Source organism: Ambystoma mexicanum, chromosome 8 (genome assembly GCF_040938575.1).
Source record: "Ambystoma mexicanum isolate Mex_15411 chromosome 8, UKY_AmexF1_1, whole genome shotgun sequence".
Classification (NCBI taxonomy): Eukaryota; Metazoa; Chordata; class Amphibia; order Caudata; family Ambystomatidae; genus Ambystoma; species Ambystoma mexicanum.
The window spans coordinates 71691843-71707495 of NC_090929.1; the positions used below are offsets into that span (position 1 = coordinate 71691843).

A 15653-nucleotide genomic window follows, 5' to 3' on the forward strand; every position below is an offset into this window, starting at 1 on the left:
CTCCAATGAAGTCTAGGTAAGCCTTTCCCAGCAGTAACAGGTATTCAACAAGCTACAACATGTGGAGCGACGAGCAATGCCAAATTCAATGGCTTTAGAAGAACAAGTTACTAACCAACTGGTAACATTCTTTCGACTGGATGTTCCTTCTATGTATTCTTACCTTTGACATCTAATGTTCAGCTTCGGCTGCTTCAGGAAACATTTTTCGGCAGAGGGCGCCCTGCGCTGAGTCGATGTCGCTCGAAGGCCTCCGTCGAGGGTGACGTCATCGGATGTTATAAGTAGCATGCACAGTGTCCGTTGGCCACAGTTCTGTTTTTCCCCCTCTCTTTGTGTATCAAAAGTGCCCTTAAGCACGGGCAGGACGGTACTCATCCTTGTTGGAACGAAAGCTGTAATAGCATGGGAAATTCAAAAGAGGGGTAGGTTGGGAGGGCGATGAGGAATACGCTGGAGGAACATCCAGTCGAAAGAATGTTACCAGTTAAGTAACTTGTTCTTCGAAAGGATTGTGTCCTCCAATGTATTCCTCATCTTTGACCGACGCCCAAAGCAGTATCCTTCATAGGAGGAGGGTGTAGAATTTAAACATGCAGAATTTTCAAAGGGCAGAATAAAGGACTGCCTTGCCAAAAGCGACATACTGAGCACAGGATGTATCCAGAGAGTAATGCCTGGTAAACGTGTGCATTGATGACCACGTAGCAGTATCACAGATGTTTTTAATCGGCACACCTCTCTGCAGGGCAGGCGAAGTGGCCATGCCTCTGGTGGAATGAGCATGTAAACCCTCGGGAGGGTCCTTTCCTGCCAGTCTATAGCATTCTGAAATAGCTAGGATGATCCACCCTGACAAGGTCTGTTTGGAAAAAGCCTGGCCTAGTCTGTCTTGTATACCCTAGAAAGAGCTGGTCGTCCAATATCAATTTGGACATCCTGGAAATATAGAAGCTTAACACTCTCCTAGGATCCAACCGATGTAGCCTTTCCTCATCCTTACCAGGATGCGGAGGAGGATAGAATGCCAGTAGCACAATTTTCTGCCGTAGGTGAAACTCCTAAACCACCTTAGGCAAAAAAGAGGGCTTTACCCTCAACACAAGCCTGTCCTTGTGGAAGACAGTAAAGGGTGGCTTGGAAGATTGCACTTGCAATTCGCTAACTCTTCTCACAGATCTAAAAGCAACCAACTGGATTGTCTTTAAGGTTTACAACCTCAAAGAACATGAATGCAATGGTTCAAAAGGAGCAACCATCAGGAATTTCAAAACCAAGTTGAGGTCCCATACCGGAATCTGAAATGTAGAAGGTGGGAACACATTTGTGAGTCCCTCAAGAAATTGACTGACCACAGGGATCTTAAAATAGTAACTCTCCTCTGAAGAGCGCTAAAGGATGGACAGCACTGCCAGGTACCCCTTGATGGTACCAACCTGTAGAACCCTATGAGCCAAAGAAAGCAGAAAGGATAGAACATCCAGTGTTGTAGGTTAGGCACATTTTTAATGCAGTACCCTCTGGGAACACTACAAACAACTATGACTACAGGTATAGGCAACCCAACCTTTGGTATAAGCTTGTACTACACAATTTTGGTAGTGTGCTGAGCAGCCAGGCTTATCTCAAGAGGGGAAATATGAGCTGTAGCGGAGTTACGCAAAGGTTCACAGTTACAGGTATTCAAATACACTCTTGCACTCAAGGTTTCTTGCATAAATAATGAATGTATTTATCAGTCAGTTATAAATCCTTCAGAAGGGAGCAATAGAATAGTAACACAAATATACTTCAAAACTGTACACTGAGTTTCTGAATCGGACAAGGCCCTTTTGGGATGGCCCACAGACACAACCTACACCCACAGGTGACTTCAGTAACAAGGGTACTGGGGACATTGATACCTTACTGTTGGCATGCAGAACACTCTTAAAAAGCTGGTAAAAGGCAAAAATTATTAGAACAAAATAAATTACAAATATTCATAAGCAGGGCAAATACTTTCAGATAGCACTTAGAAGAGTCATTCAATTCAAATAGGCTAAGCCAATGTAAATGGGCAAACGTCTTTGTATAGGATGCAGCACTTCAGGTAAGTAAATGGAAAAGTCTTTGCACAAGTTCTTAGGAGTCTTTGATAAAATGAAGAATCAAATGAAGGGTCACAAGATGATTAGACTTGTGATTTGCAGAAGTTACAAGCACTTCCACAGTAAGAGGTATGTTCTCTTAGGCTAGTTTTACAGTACCTTGGTAAAGAAGAAAAGATGCAGCTGATGACTTCTGTTCCTGTGCAGCTCTGCAGATCTCACTGTTCCTTGACCTCAGTCGTGGGGACAAGAGGGATGACGTCGGGGGACTCCTGCACTGCACTGGCAAAACTGGCAACCGGCAAACTTTACTTTCAGTGGCTGTTTTGTGTTTCAGCTCCTTGCGGTACAGCAAATCGCAATAAGCGCGGTTCCTGGCTGTCAAGATGAACTGTCCTTGCTTCTGGGTTCCCGCACTCTGCTGAGGGGGCTCAGGCTGGGTCAGCCCTGCTTCGTGAGAGTGCGGAGGATCTTCCAAAAGCTCTAGGCCAGCATGAAAGTAACGCACATAATGTGGTGTCCCTCTCCCTGGCTATACGGTTCCTGCAGCAACTCTGGGGAAATTCAACCAGCTCAGAGATGGGTGTCCAGGTGGCTTACTTTGGAGTTGATTGGTCCAACCAACTCAAAGGGAGATGGCTCCCGCGGTTACTTTACTTGAGCCGCGAACAGTCGCTGTAAATGTAAGCCAAGGTATCAGCCAGTCAATTGAGGAAAGGGTAACAAAAAATGTTACATGAGCATTTAGACACAGAGGATACAAAGTAACCCCTCCAGCACTCTACTGTAAGATAAGATGTGCTGGGTGTAGCAAGTACAATGCCAAGTAAAGTCAATTTCACTTTACTGCTCTGGGAAACAGTAGTTGATCCCAGAGAAGGTATGTAAACCTTACTGCACTGAAGATGCTTTGGGACACAACTGGAAAAGATTATGCCTATGGAGTTGGTTACACTCCATAACCAAAAGAAACACAAAGTCCCAAAGTTTAGCAAAAGAGCTGGAGGGCTCCAAGGTGGGAGGAATTTGCACATTTTTGAGAATTCTCCCTAACATTGTACACAAAACCTTTTTCAACGGCAACGGTACAGAGACCTCGTTGCTGGCCTTCTAGCCGAAAGCAACACCACTTTTAGGTAAAGATTTGGGTTAGTACCCTTAGGGTGCACCACAACAACCTTAGCATCCTGGCAATAGGGACCCAACCTTTGGTATAAGTCTGAACTACACAGGTTGGTAGTGTGGCCTAGCAGCCAGGCCTATCTCAAGAGGGGTCAAGGTGAGACCCCCAGCACTTTTGCTGGACTCTAGGTCTTTTTAATTTCTATCCTGGAGAGAGTGAGACCTTTTTCCCACTCTCTCATGTATTTTTCTTCTGATTTTGACTTTGGTTCTTTTTGGTTTCTGGAGTCTGACAAACTCCATAGGCATCTTTTTGCATTGTGTCACACAGAAACTTTAGTGCAGTAACACAGGGAAGTCTTTTTAGATTTCCCAAGGTTTCAATACCTTACCCTTGGATTATCTACTGTTTCCAAGGGCATTAAAGTGAAATTGACTTTGCTGTACATTGTAACTTTCTAGACCCAGCACATACTATCTCACCGTAGGGTGCTGGAGGGGTTACTTAGTAGCCCCTTTGCCTAGCTTCTCATGTAACATTTTTTATGTTATCCTTTACACAATTAATGGCTGGTGGCAGTGGTTACTTTTTACTACCGTGTTGTGTCTTTACCGCAGGATGCGTTCGCAGCTACAGTAAATCACCCGTGAGTGCCATTTTTGCCAAAATGGCCCGGTCTTCTTTTTTCACTATTTCTTGTTGTTTTGGTCCTTCTTGAGATTTACTCTGCGCGTCAAACCAGGTTTGGTCCCTTTTTTAAATTTTGTCTTTGGAGAACTTCACGAGTGAAACCCGCCTCTGGCTTGAGGTTGTCTAGTGGGGGCAGGAAGTGAGGGAGGTGCCCGAAACTCCCTGTGCTTAGTCTCCTAGGAGATCTGAATGCACTCTGATGATTGGCTGGCCGTCCAGCAAGGACAGCCACCCTGCTGGGTGATGGAAACCTGCATATAAGGTGAGGCTTTTTGGCTGGAAGGCAGAGTCGACCACTGGACGAAGGAATCCGAAGAAGAACTGGAAGAAGACGCCTGCTGCAACTCCTGAAACATTGTTTTTTATGGTGAAGCCCTGCTGCTGTGCTGAAGCCCCAAGTTCGCCTTGACAGAGAAGCTCTGCAAAGACAACTTCTCCCCTTGAGTTGGTGGGACCAATCAACTCCAAAGAAAGCCACTTGGACATCCATCTCGGACCTGGTTGAAATTTCCACAGCGTGCTGCTGGAAACCGTATAGCCAGGGAGAGGAACACCAGTTTGTGTGCGTTGCTTTTAAGCTGGCCAAGAGCTCGAGGAAGATCCTCCGGACTTCCCAGGAAGCAGGACTGACCGAGCCTGAGCAACAGAGTGCAGGTCCCCAGAAGCAAGGAAGGCCCATCTCAACAGCCAGGAACCGCAGTGTTGCTATTTGCGCTAATGCCAAAGTGCTACTTGTTTGAAAGTTTGCCGGTTGTGGTCGGTGACTGTCCCGTTGTGGTGCAGGAGTCCCCAGAAGTCCTCCCTCTTGTCCCCACAACTGAGGCCCAGGGACAATAGGCTCTGCAGAGCTGCACAGGAACAGAGTTACTGTAAAGTCTGAGAGATCTTACCTCTCATTGTAGATTTGCTTGATCTTCTACTTCACAAGTCTCTCGGCTTGTGGCCCTACATTGGATTCTTCTTTCTTCATCAAAGACTTCTAAAAACATTGTGCAAAGTCTTTTATTCACCTTCAAGAAGTGCTTCAGTTACATTGACTTTTGCCTATTTACATTGGTTTAGCCTGGTTCCCTGTATGACTCTTCTCTCCTCTGTTTTGTGTTGCACCTATCCTTCCAGGAAGGGGTTAACTTACTCTGCATGGGGGAGGGTCCAAAAGTATTTGCCTTCTTAAAGAAATATTTGAGATCTCTTATTTATTCCGTTTAACCTTACTTTTTACAAACACTACCTACTCTAGATGTAACAGTTCTATATTGATGACTACACATTTCCTAGTTATTTATGTCGCCTGAGGGTGTACGAATTGTCTGTGGGTCATCCCCAATGGGAAGTTACTGAATCTAAGAAACCTAAGTGTGTATTTTTTTAAGTGTATTTGAGTGTTGCTTTTATATTGTTCCTTCTGAAGAAGGCTTGTTTAAATGACTGGTAAATAAATTAATAATTGTTTTATCAAGAAACCTTGGGTATAAGTGTTTATTTCAATACCTGTCACTGTGAATCTCACTGTAACTGCATTACTGCTCACATTGACCCCTCTTGAGATAAGCCTGGCTGCTAGGCCACACCATCAACCTGTGTTCATACTTCTAACAAATGTTGGGTCCCTATTACCAGGAGGCTAAGGTTGTTGTAGTGCACCTTAAGGGTATTACCCCAAATCTTTACACAACACGAGGTCAACCTGAATGGCAGGGCTCAAAACTTCTAGTACGAGCCGCCAACGGCGAACCTCTGGTATTTCCTGTGCTTGAGATGGATTGGCACATGAAAATAAGCATCCTGAAGGTCCAATGACACCAACCAATCCTTAAGTTGGGGGGCCTGAAGGATCTGAGAAAGTGACTATCTTATCTTGAATTTGCCTTTCCTGAGGAATGTGTTCAAGTATCAAGTCCAAGATGGGTCCCAGTCCTCTCCTTTTTGGGAATAAAAAAAAAATATGGCGAAAACCAACCCTTGTTCCTCTCCGCCACAGGCACTAGTTGTATAGCACCCTTCTCGAGCAGGGATAACATTTCCTGCACAAGGAGCAAAATCCAGAACCCTCAAAGAGTGTTTCCCCGGTGGATTCCCTCAAGGCTTCTTGATAAAGGGAAGGCAGAAGCCGTGGGCTATTGTTTCCATTGCCCACGCATCTAAAGTAATGGCTCGCCATTCTTCGAGATGCTGAGACAGCCTGCCGCCTATTGGTGAACCGTGACTGAAGCCTTCAGAGCAGTTTTGAAGCAGCTGTTGCAGAGGCCGATGGTACAGAGGCTGCTGCTGGAGCCGACTTGGCACCTCTACCTCATCCACCACAAGGGAACTTGCGTTGGCCCCTTTGATTGGCCAATCCTCTCGCCTTCCGAATGACGAGTAATAACAAAAGGATCTACCCCTCCATGGTTGTCCACTAGCACGAAAAGACTGAGGCTGCCTAATGGCGGCACCTAAAGATTTTGCAGCCGCTTCAGAGGTATGCAGCATCTCAAGGCTCTAGTCAGCCTTGGTGCCAAAAAGGTGAGACCCGACAAATGGCATGTTGAGAAGACGAGCCTGCACACAGGGTGCAAAACCAGACTTCCGCAACCATGCAAATCTGCATATTACAGTGCTCGTGGCCATGGGTCTGCTGATACTATCCTCTGAATCAAATCCAGACTGGAGGCACTGACACATGGCCTCCTTGCCGTCCTTAACAATGGCAAAGAAGCCATCCCTCTCTTCCCCATCTTGAATATGCTCCGTGTCATGGCGATGCACTCCCACAGAGTGTACAAAAATTTAGCAAGAGCACAGGTGGAGTTGGCTGATTTTAACACCATACCCATCCGCCGAAAATACCTTCCACGTTCATCCATCTACCGGCTTATCGTCCCCATCAGGAGAGATGGTAGGGTACGCAGCCTACTTAGAGGTAGCCGTAGCTGCCTGGACCACCAGACTCTCGTGAGTGGGGTGTTGAGACAGATAGCCGGAGTCGCTACTGGGAGGGGCAGTATTTTCTTGTCAAAGATTTGTCAACTGCCCGACTAGTCTCCGGGATCACCCAATTCCTGGCCACCCTTTTCTGAAGAGCCACATGGAACACCAACACAGGATCCGTAGGCGGACCCCGGTCCAAAATATCAGTAAGATCATCCTGATCGTAAGGGGGAGAAGGTCTGGACCAGCCCAAGTACTTCACCACCTTAGTCATAAGGCGCCGATATAAAGAGTCGGCATGTTCCCCAGGTTCAGGCCTGCCAAACTCCAACTCAGGAGATGTATAGATCCCACTTGTGTTATGCAAGGTGTCGCACAGGTCTTGCATCTTGCTCTCCTTCGAAATGAGGCACTCGGGCACATTAGGTGTCCCATACTGGAGTCCAAAGGGGACCTCTTCCTCCTCCTCTGAACATTCCTCTGCATCAAAAATAGAAATGACGTTCCCAAAAAAAATCATTTTTTGGAAGGGGGACAAAGGTTTTCTCAGGCAAAGAGCAACAGAGGCTTTGGAAGAGTGAAAGGCGGCGACTTGGATTTAGCCAAATCCTTTCTAGGAGGGTCAACGGGGTCCGGTAAAGCATGCACCACTGGAGTCGATGGCCCGACAGGCGTCAATTATGCAACCAGCACCAATAACGGCGTCGAAGTCTTCGAAGGCCACGATGCAGTCGGAGACCGTGACCTCTCTCTCTGGTTCGAGTGCTCCTTCGATCCCTTGTCCCGAGGTCTCAAGGGCTATCGATGGGGATCACACCGAGTACCCAGGCTCAAGGGTGCGCGATTATCGGGTCCAGACTGCTTCTTGGTGGCTTCCTCAGAAGGCACTGGTGGAGCCTTGCCCCGTCTCTCAAAGATCTTAAGCATCTCCATGGAGAAAGCTTCCCACTCCGCTGGAGTCTATGACTTGGACGGGCATATCACTCTCTTAGGGGTACCGCCTGACTAAGACGACCAGGAAGGCAACCAGTGGTGCCTCCGCTTCGACAAAGAGTGGCGAAAACCACTGGGGGACCGTGAGCACTTGGACTTCTTCCAACGAGGAGAGTCGCCCCTCGATTTGTCGGTCGAAGCCCCAGCCGGTCGGGATTTACGGGGCTTAGATGCCTTGCCTACCTGCAATTTCCCCTTTCGTTCCTGCAAGGCCTTCCCCGTCATAGCTTGACATTTTGAACAAGTATCTGTCTCATGGCCCTCGCCCAGGCACCGCAGACAGACGCGATGCAGATCCACGATCGACATCTTGGAGCCGCACTCCTTACATTTTTTTTTAACCCGGACCGAGGAGTCGTCGGGGTGGAACATTGGCGAAGAAATATTGAAACAGTACTTCAGAAGTACGAGGCGTGCCAAGTTTCACGAAGCAAAAACGGAACCGAGGCCAACAGGCGCTGTGCGTGCTACTTATAACATCCGATGTCGTCACCCTCGACGGAGGCCTTTGAAGAACATCGACTTAACACCATCGACACAGTGCGCCCTCTGCTGAAAATGTTTTCCAAAGCAGCCATAGCTGGACATTACATTTCAAAGATGAGGAATACGTTGGAGGACACAATCCATTCGAAGAGTGCATTTAGGGAGCCAGGACAGCCAAAGTCATTTGGACAAAGTGTGTAGTTCTGATGCAGTTCTTGGATCAAAGTCTTTCACAAAGTCAGATTGTTCAAAAGAAAATCACTGAAGATACACAAGCTGTTAGGCCTGTGAAAAGGGGAGTTACAATCAACTCAAAGTTGAGCAGATGCAAATCTCAAGTGAGACAGCACGACTTAAGGCAAGAAGTTAAGTACCCCCAACCCCAAACAGTACCTTTGGTTAGAAGAAAAAGGGTCCAGCTGGATTCAGTCTTGCTACCGCTATGCAGACCCTGGTTCCTGATCCTCAGTTGCGGGGACAAGAGGGAGATCGTCTTGAGGGCTCCAGCGGCGGTACTCGGGAAGGTCGTCAGGGGCTACGAGCTCTTTTCGATTAAGCGGCACTTTGCGGTTTCAGCGCTTTGCAAACAGCACTGCTGCTGAACAAATCTCTGGTTGCACCTTCCTTGCTCTGTCGGTTCTGGACTCTGGTGATGGACTGAATCAGAATTTCCTGCTTCTGGAGTGTCCTTAGGAGCCTCCTGGAGGTTTTGGCTGGATTCAATGTGCGGCTGACGTTGCACTCCACTATGGACACTCGACCCGTGGTATTGGGCTTCTGCAGCAATGGAGAGGTGCAGCAAGTCGAGGATTGCGCCTAAGTGGAGTTTGTCTCGGGGTTAGTTGGTCCCACTAACACAGGGGAAGAAGTGGTCCCTTCCAGAGCTTCTCTGTCGATTCAAAAAAGGAGGTCAGCACAGCAGCAGGGCTTCACTGATACTTCGAGGTCCAACAGGTTGCAGAAGGCTTCTCTTCACAATTACTGCTTCGGATGTTTCTTCCAGTGGTCAACACTGCCCTCAGTCCCAAAACCCTCATCTTTTAACCACGTTTTCCCATTCATGCACAGCCTAGGCTGTCAATCACACAGCGGTGTGGCTGTCCTTTCACGACAGCCTGCCGGCCAATCAGGACTGGTTTTGTTCAGGCACTCCAAGAGACAGGACAGGGGAGTTTTGGGAACCTACCTAACTTCCTGCCCTTCCAGACACACTAGAGCCAGTGGCGGGCTTCAGGGCTGAAGCACGGCAAAGGCAAAAAACACAAAGGGCTCAAATATGTCAACGCCCAGAGTAAAAGCCAATTAAGACCTTGCAAACAGAAAATGGTGAAAAAAGAAGATATGGGCCATTTGACAAAATGGACACCTATGGGTGCTGTACTGCAGCTGAGGGTTCAGCCTGCCGTAACAAAGCACACTTGTAGTAAAAATTAAACCACTGTCACCAGACATTTAAAGTAGTGAGGGTAACAAAAAATGTCACATGAGAAAGTAGGGTAAGGGGCTACTAACTCCCCCAGCACTCCACAAAAGATGGTGTGTGCTGTACCTACAAAGACAAAAAGTAAAGGCAATTTCACTTTACTATTCTTGGGAACTGCAGTACACACTAGAAAGGGTATTTAAACCTTATGAGAAATCTAAAGGATTTCTCAGTGACACTGCAGAGGGTGCTGTGTGTCACTATACAAAATGCAGATGCCTATGGAGTTTGCCAGACTCCTAAAACAGTGAAAACACATGAGGGAGGGAGAAAAAGGTGCCACTCACTCAGGGGTTAAAATTAAAATGTCAAATTCAGCAAAAGAGCTAGGGGTCTCTAAGGTGGGAGGGAATTAGCACAGAAATGAAAATTCTCATCAACAGGCATATTATCCAAACAGCTTCAATTCTCCCCTTCTTTGAGATACTTGCCAATGAGAGGCAACTACCAAGTAGAAGTATGGATGATGACTATAGAAGAAGTTAAATGAAGCAAGAACAAGGGGCAAATTCCAGATTCAGGAACAGCTTCACAATGGAGTAATGAAAGTGAGGATAGGAGGGGTTCCCACACAGACCCCGCCTTAATGAGATTGGATCTACATCACCGGTCCTGTGCTCTTATAGCCAGCCTCCTTAGCCACACCACTAGGAGCTTGAAAATCACTGCATGATGTAGTATCCCAATTGTATGCTTACAGGACACTGCCGAACTACACTGCAACGTGTGATTAAACAAATTTACAATGGCTCATACAAGGCATCAAGTACACATTACTTCCTTAAACAGCTTAAAAACCAATGAACTAAAGTTGATTGCTCAAAAAAACATGCACCTCACCGAAAGTACTGTGTCCTCCTAGCATTCAAATGCATTTCCTACCAACCTCCAAAAGACCATACGACAGGTCCGCAGGTTTACACTGCCCTGCCTTAGCAAATCCTTAAAATGGCCTTGCAAGATAAAATAGGTTTCAAAACAACTAGAGCTTTGGCCTTTTAACTTTAGATATCTGTCAAGATTCCTGGGCCATTGTAAAGATACTTGACACCCTAGGTTAGGTGAGATTCTCAGACCCTACTCATCTCAGAATAGATACACAATGTATGCTTGTAGGGATAATTAACACCTTCTCAGGCCCATGCTCCCCACCTTACCCCTGATGTTGCTTAGAAAGTGCATTGCAGCAAATACTGCCAGTCCCATGAACAGCTTCAGCACTACATTCACCACCGCCTTCTCGCCATCTCCCCAGTTCAGCATAACGTGTGTACCCCCACCCGTCAGCACCACACTCAGCCGGCTGTTCAACAAGGTTTTAACACTCAGCACATTTGTGCCTCCGGATCAGAAATACATTTGCCGAACGCATAAACCGCCCCCCCCCCCCCCTTTATTGCATGTTTCCATGTGCAGCAATGCATGAGTTAAGTGTTCACTTCTGCCTTGTCTAGAAGCAATTTAGTTCATTCAAAGTGCGGCATGACACTTGACCCCTCTCTAGCTTTACATTCAGTGTTCAGCATTACTCGGTCAACCTCTGTAGCATTACTATCATACAATGTTTGTTACTACACTTTGCCAATGTTCAGCATTACATAAGCTTGGTGTTTGACATTACACTAGCCCCGTCCAGCATTACATTAATTCAGTGTTCTGCATTCCACAGTCCCCTCTCTAGCATTACTATCATACCGTGTTCAGTATTCCTCTGTCCCCTCCCTAGCATTAGATTCATTCAGTGCTCACTCTAGCCCCTTGTGCAGAACAATATTCAATGCCTTATCCCAGAAATACATCCCACTTCAAGAGTAAAATAGATGTGTGAAAAGTTAGTCACCTGTCAGTCCGTAGGGTTTTGCCATAGATGTAGGTGGAAGGGAAGAGGCATATGTCGGGATGCATGCGGTACTGTACGGTCAGCTGCAGTACTGGTGTCTTTGAGGTCACTTTCTCCAGGCGTGTGCACAAGCGTGCCATCATGGATTGTCCATAGCCATAGTCCTCTGCTTTCTGCAAGAATCATGACAGCTTGGGTAATTTAGTAGTGCTGAAGCCTCTTACACCCAACTCTCCTCTGTACAGGTACCAGCCAATCCCTTCTCGCCACATAACTAGCACCAATCTGTCGGCTTTACACGGGGCTTGGCCCTACACCAGAGGTCTGGTAACCAGGACAAAAGGGACTGGCTAAAACACTAAACACCTGCCGGGGCAGAAAAAAACTTTGGTGTGAGGACAGACTAAAGGTCAAGAGCAGGATGAGTGGCAATAGCGTGTCTGGATTAGGTTTAATTTCTGCATAAATGTGTCAGCTTCATCTCTCCATTTGTTAAACATTACCGTGACAAAGCAGAACTCTGAATCTTCAATGAGACTCACTTCTCATCTGCAGAGCCAGTGCGTAACACCCACATCAGATGTACATTAAAGCACAGGAGCAAACTAGTTTTGCATTCCTGTTATAAAACCCTTTCATGTTTCAGAAAAGATAATCAGGCAAGAAAAGGACATGTTATGAAAAGCGACTTGTAGCATGCCAAGAACCGTGCTAACAAGTTAAAAACTGGAAAACAAGGGTAATACGTGCAAGTCGCTTCCACAAGTCACAATCATGTTGTGAGGTCAGTAGTCCTAACTCACTCTTGCAAAAGTCTCAACTTTAATTTGCTTTTTCCCTACTGGTTTACCATGATATAATATGATCGTTTATTTATATAGCACCTATACACAATGTGTTTCAAAGCGCTTCAAGGCAAGGGCGGGAACAAGGGAAAATGCAATTACATTCTTGCAGGCCATGAACAGTAAGGATGTGAAATTAACTATCGTACTCAGCCTGACGACATTTCAGATAGTACAAGAGCTAAGACATAGATAAGGAAGGGAGGGGGAGAGTGGGAGGGAAATGGAAACAGAAAGGCGACTACCGTACTAGGCCAGACAACATTTCTGGTAGAGCCGGAGAAAAGAAATGGTGAAGGAAAGGAGTGCAGAAAGTGAGGGGAGGAACAAAACAAGCGACTATCGTACTAGGCCTGACGACATTTCAGATAGTGCTGGGTGGTGGGGGAATAAGTGAAGGGTGTAGGAGACGGATAAGGTTGCTATCATACTAGATCAGGGACAATTCTGATACAGTAAGTGCATAGAAGAAAGTCAGGGGAGGAGATAGGAAAAGGGAGAAAGGGAGCGTAGGAGAGTACAGAGATTAAGCAGTAAGAAAAGAGTGCAGAACCAAGATGGGAGAGCGAATACAATTGCAGAAGTCAGTAGTATCTTTTATTCTGTCGAGTCTTTTTGCAAGGCCTCATAATGGACTCGACTCAGGTTCCGCTGGGAGTCTTTAAGCCACTCAGGGTTGTGGTACCACAAAGGCACCCTGTTCATAGTGCAAGTATCCTTGCACAGCTGTGTGAGCAAGTTCGTGGCAGATTCTTATGTGGCACAGCCTGCTGAACTATATGAGCCCCGAAGGGAGCGCTTGTGTAAAGAAATGAATACTGAGTCACATCTGAACCTTATGCTGTGTAAAGAATGAATGAATAGGGATGTAACCATATATGGTCATGGCCTCTGCCTGCATCGGAGTGAGTGCTGCAGAGACCAAAACCAAATATATTGTTGTGAAGGGAAAATTAACCAGTTCTTTAACTGGATGTCAGGCCAGTCTCTGGGTAAATGGAGACAAAACGGAAGCAATCAAATTTGCATTCATTAACCAGTCAGAACTATAATTCCTTTGGCCTACATGCCTGGGCACACTAACCCACCCCATCTACTCAAGCCTAGAACGTTGGGAGTAGTTCTGCCTTCTCACTTTCCTTCAAGTCCGAAGTCAAAAACAAGAGCAAGAAAACCAACTTTCACTACCACCAGTTTCTAAAAATCACCCCCATTTAAAGTCCAAAACTAAAGGAACCAGTCTAAGCTTTCATGTTGCCCTAATTAGACTATTTTAACAGCAAGCAGACGGGAGCCCCAAAATACCTAATCAACAAACTTCAACGAGTCCAGAACAGAGTTACCTGTACAGTGAGACAAGACTACGTCTTCCCAAGACATATGGCACTGAATTGGCTCCCAAAACACCACAGAATCGCCCACGAGGTCATACATCTAACCCACAGAACTTTACAAAACACAGGTCCAGAACACCCTCACAAACTGCTCAACTTCGATGTCAACAAAATGCTACACAAGGAACAAGTTACTGACCTGTAACTGTTGTTCTCCAGCATGGGTCTGGCATGGATTCACATGCTCATGCATATTCCCCATCAGGCTGGAAATCCTCGGTAAAGAAAAAATCTGTTTCTTTTCTGAACGGTCTTTCTCCTAACAACCAATCGCTGAGCTCTGGGTTACTGCCCCCAGCCAATGACTGCCCCCCAAAGAGGAGCACTTCCAGTTTTGAGTGCTTCCTTTTGGCCTCAGTTCGGTGCCACGTGTCTTCACGAAAATGATGTCGGTGATTGCGGCCTATCTTCGTCTGCAGGGTATCCATGTGTATCCGTATTTGGACGACTGGCTCTTACGCAGTCCTTGGCCGTTGAAAGCAGCGGGCAATCTTCAGTCTCTCCTTCATCTCCCCTGTTCCATCTTGGGATGTCTGTGAACTTGCGGAAATCTTCCATGACGGTCTCGCAGGACTTGATTTTCCTGGGTTTTCGCTGGAACACGATCGACTGCAGAGTGTACCTGACCGGGGACAGGATGGCGGGCGGATCTGTTAGCCACGTGTCAGATGTTTGTGCAGTCGGAGAGCATGTCTCTTCGGAGTTCTTGGTGTCAGGCTGCGGACCCGGATTCCAAGCTGATAATGATTCCGGCTTCCATGAGAGTGGACCTGGAATGGTGGTCATCTCTCAGCAACCTGTCGATGGGTGCGGGGTTTCAGGACCCAGTCCCTACGGTGACGATCACGACGGACTCCTCCCTCCTGGGGTGGGGTGCGACGTTAGATCCTCTTCAGGTCTCGGATCTCTGGTCGCCTCAGGACAAGCTCCTCCACATAAATCATTTAGAGCTTCTGGCGATCTTCCTATCGCTCAGGGCATTCAGACCAGTAATAGCCAGCCTCTTCCTCAGGTTCAGGTGGCAACACCACCAAAAAACCTACAAAATGAGGGTTCTCTGCGCTCGCGCGAGACCCCGGTGGGACGACGCATTGCGTCTCATTGGGAGGCGTGACAGACCATCACCGAAGACAGATGGGCCTTGTCAGTCGCTCGGGCGGGCTTCCGCTTACCCCTACTCCCTACCCCACCCTTCAAGCCTCCTTTTCAGCTGTCGAGATAAGCCCCATCTCAGGCAGCCATATTCAGATTTGGTAGCACGTAAAGTGGCAGTAAGACAAAGAAGAGCCGCAGAGGGGTAGGCGAGAGAGTTCGCATGTGAATTCATGCCAGACTCATGCTGGAGAACAACAGTTACAGGCAAGTAACTTGTTCCTTCTCCAGCATGGGGTCTGGCATGGATTCACATGCTCATGAATAAAGAATACATAGCAGTACACACATGCACAACCACGGGCGGTGGCAAGGCTCAACATAAGCATCTCTTACCTCCTCACCAGGATCACCTTCAAGCAAACAGGTTGCGCAGTACTGCACTCTGGACTCCTCCCTGGAATCCCGGTCAATGCAGTAGAATTTCATGAAGGTGTGCTTCGACCTCCACGTAGCAGCCTTGCAGATGTCCAGCAGGGGCATACCAGACAGGAACACTGTTGCAGCAGCAATCGCCCTGGTAGAATAGGCTCTCGGACGGCCAGGCAGCGGTCGGTTTGCCAACCGGTGACAGTAGGCGATACAGCCGGAGAGCCACCTGGAAATGGAAGCCTTGGACAGGGCCTTCCCATGATTCACAGGACCAA

The 15653-nt window shown here is 47.2% G+C and overlaps 1 protein-coding gene across 1 annotated transcript in view; it reads right to left on the reverse strand.

The window, feature by feature from the left end:
• The window catches only part of SETX (senataxin), a 1477926-nt gene that overhangs the window by 220679 nt on the left and 1241594 nt on the right, over positions 1-15653 (reverse strand). The window contains exon 20 of the mRNA XM_069609306.1: positions 11616-11788. Within this exon, the coding sequence (XP_069465407.1) occupies positions 11616-11788 (173 nt within the window). The remainder of the gene's footprint in view (positions 1-11615; positions 11789-15653) is intronic.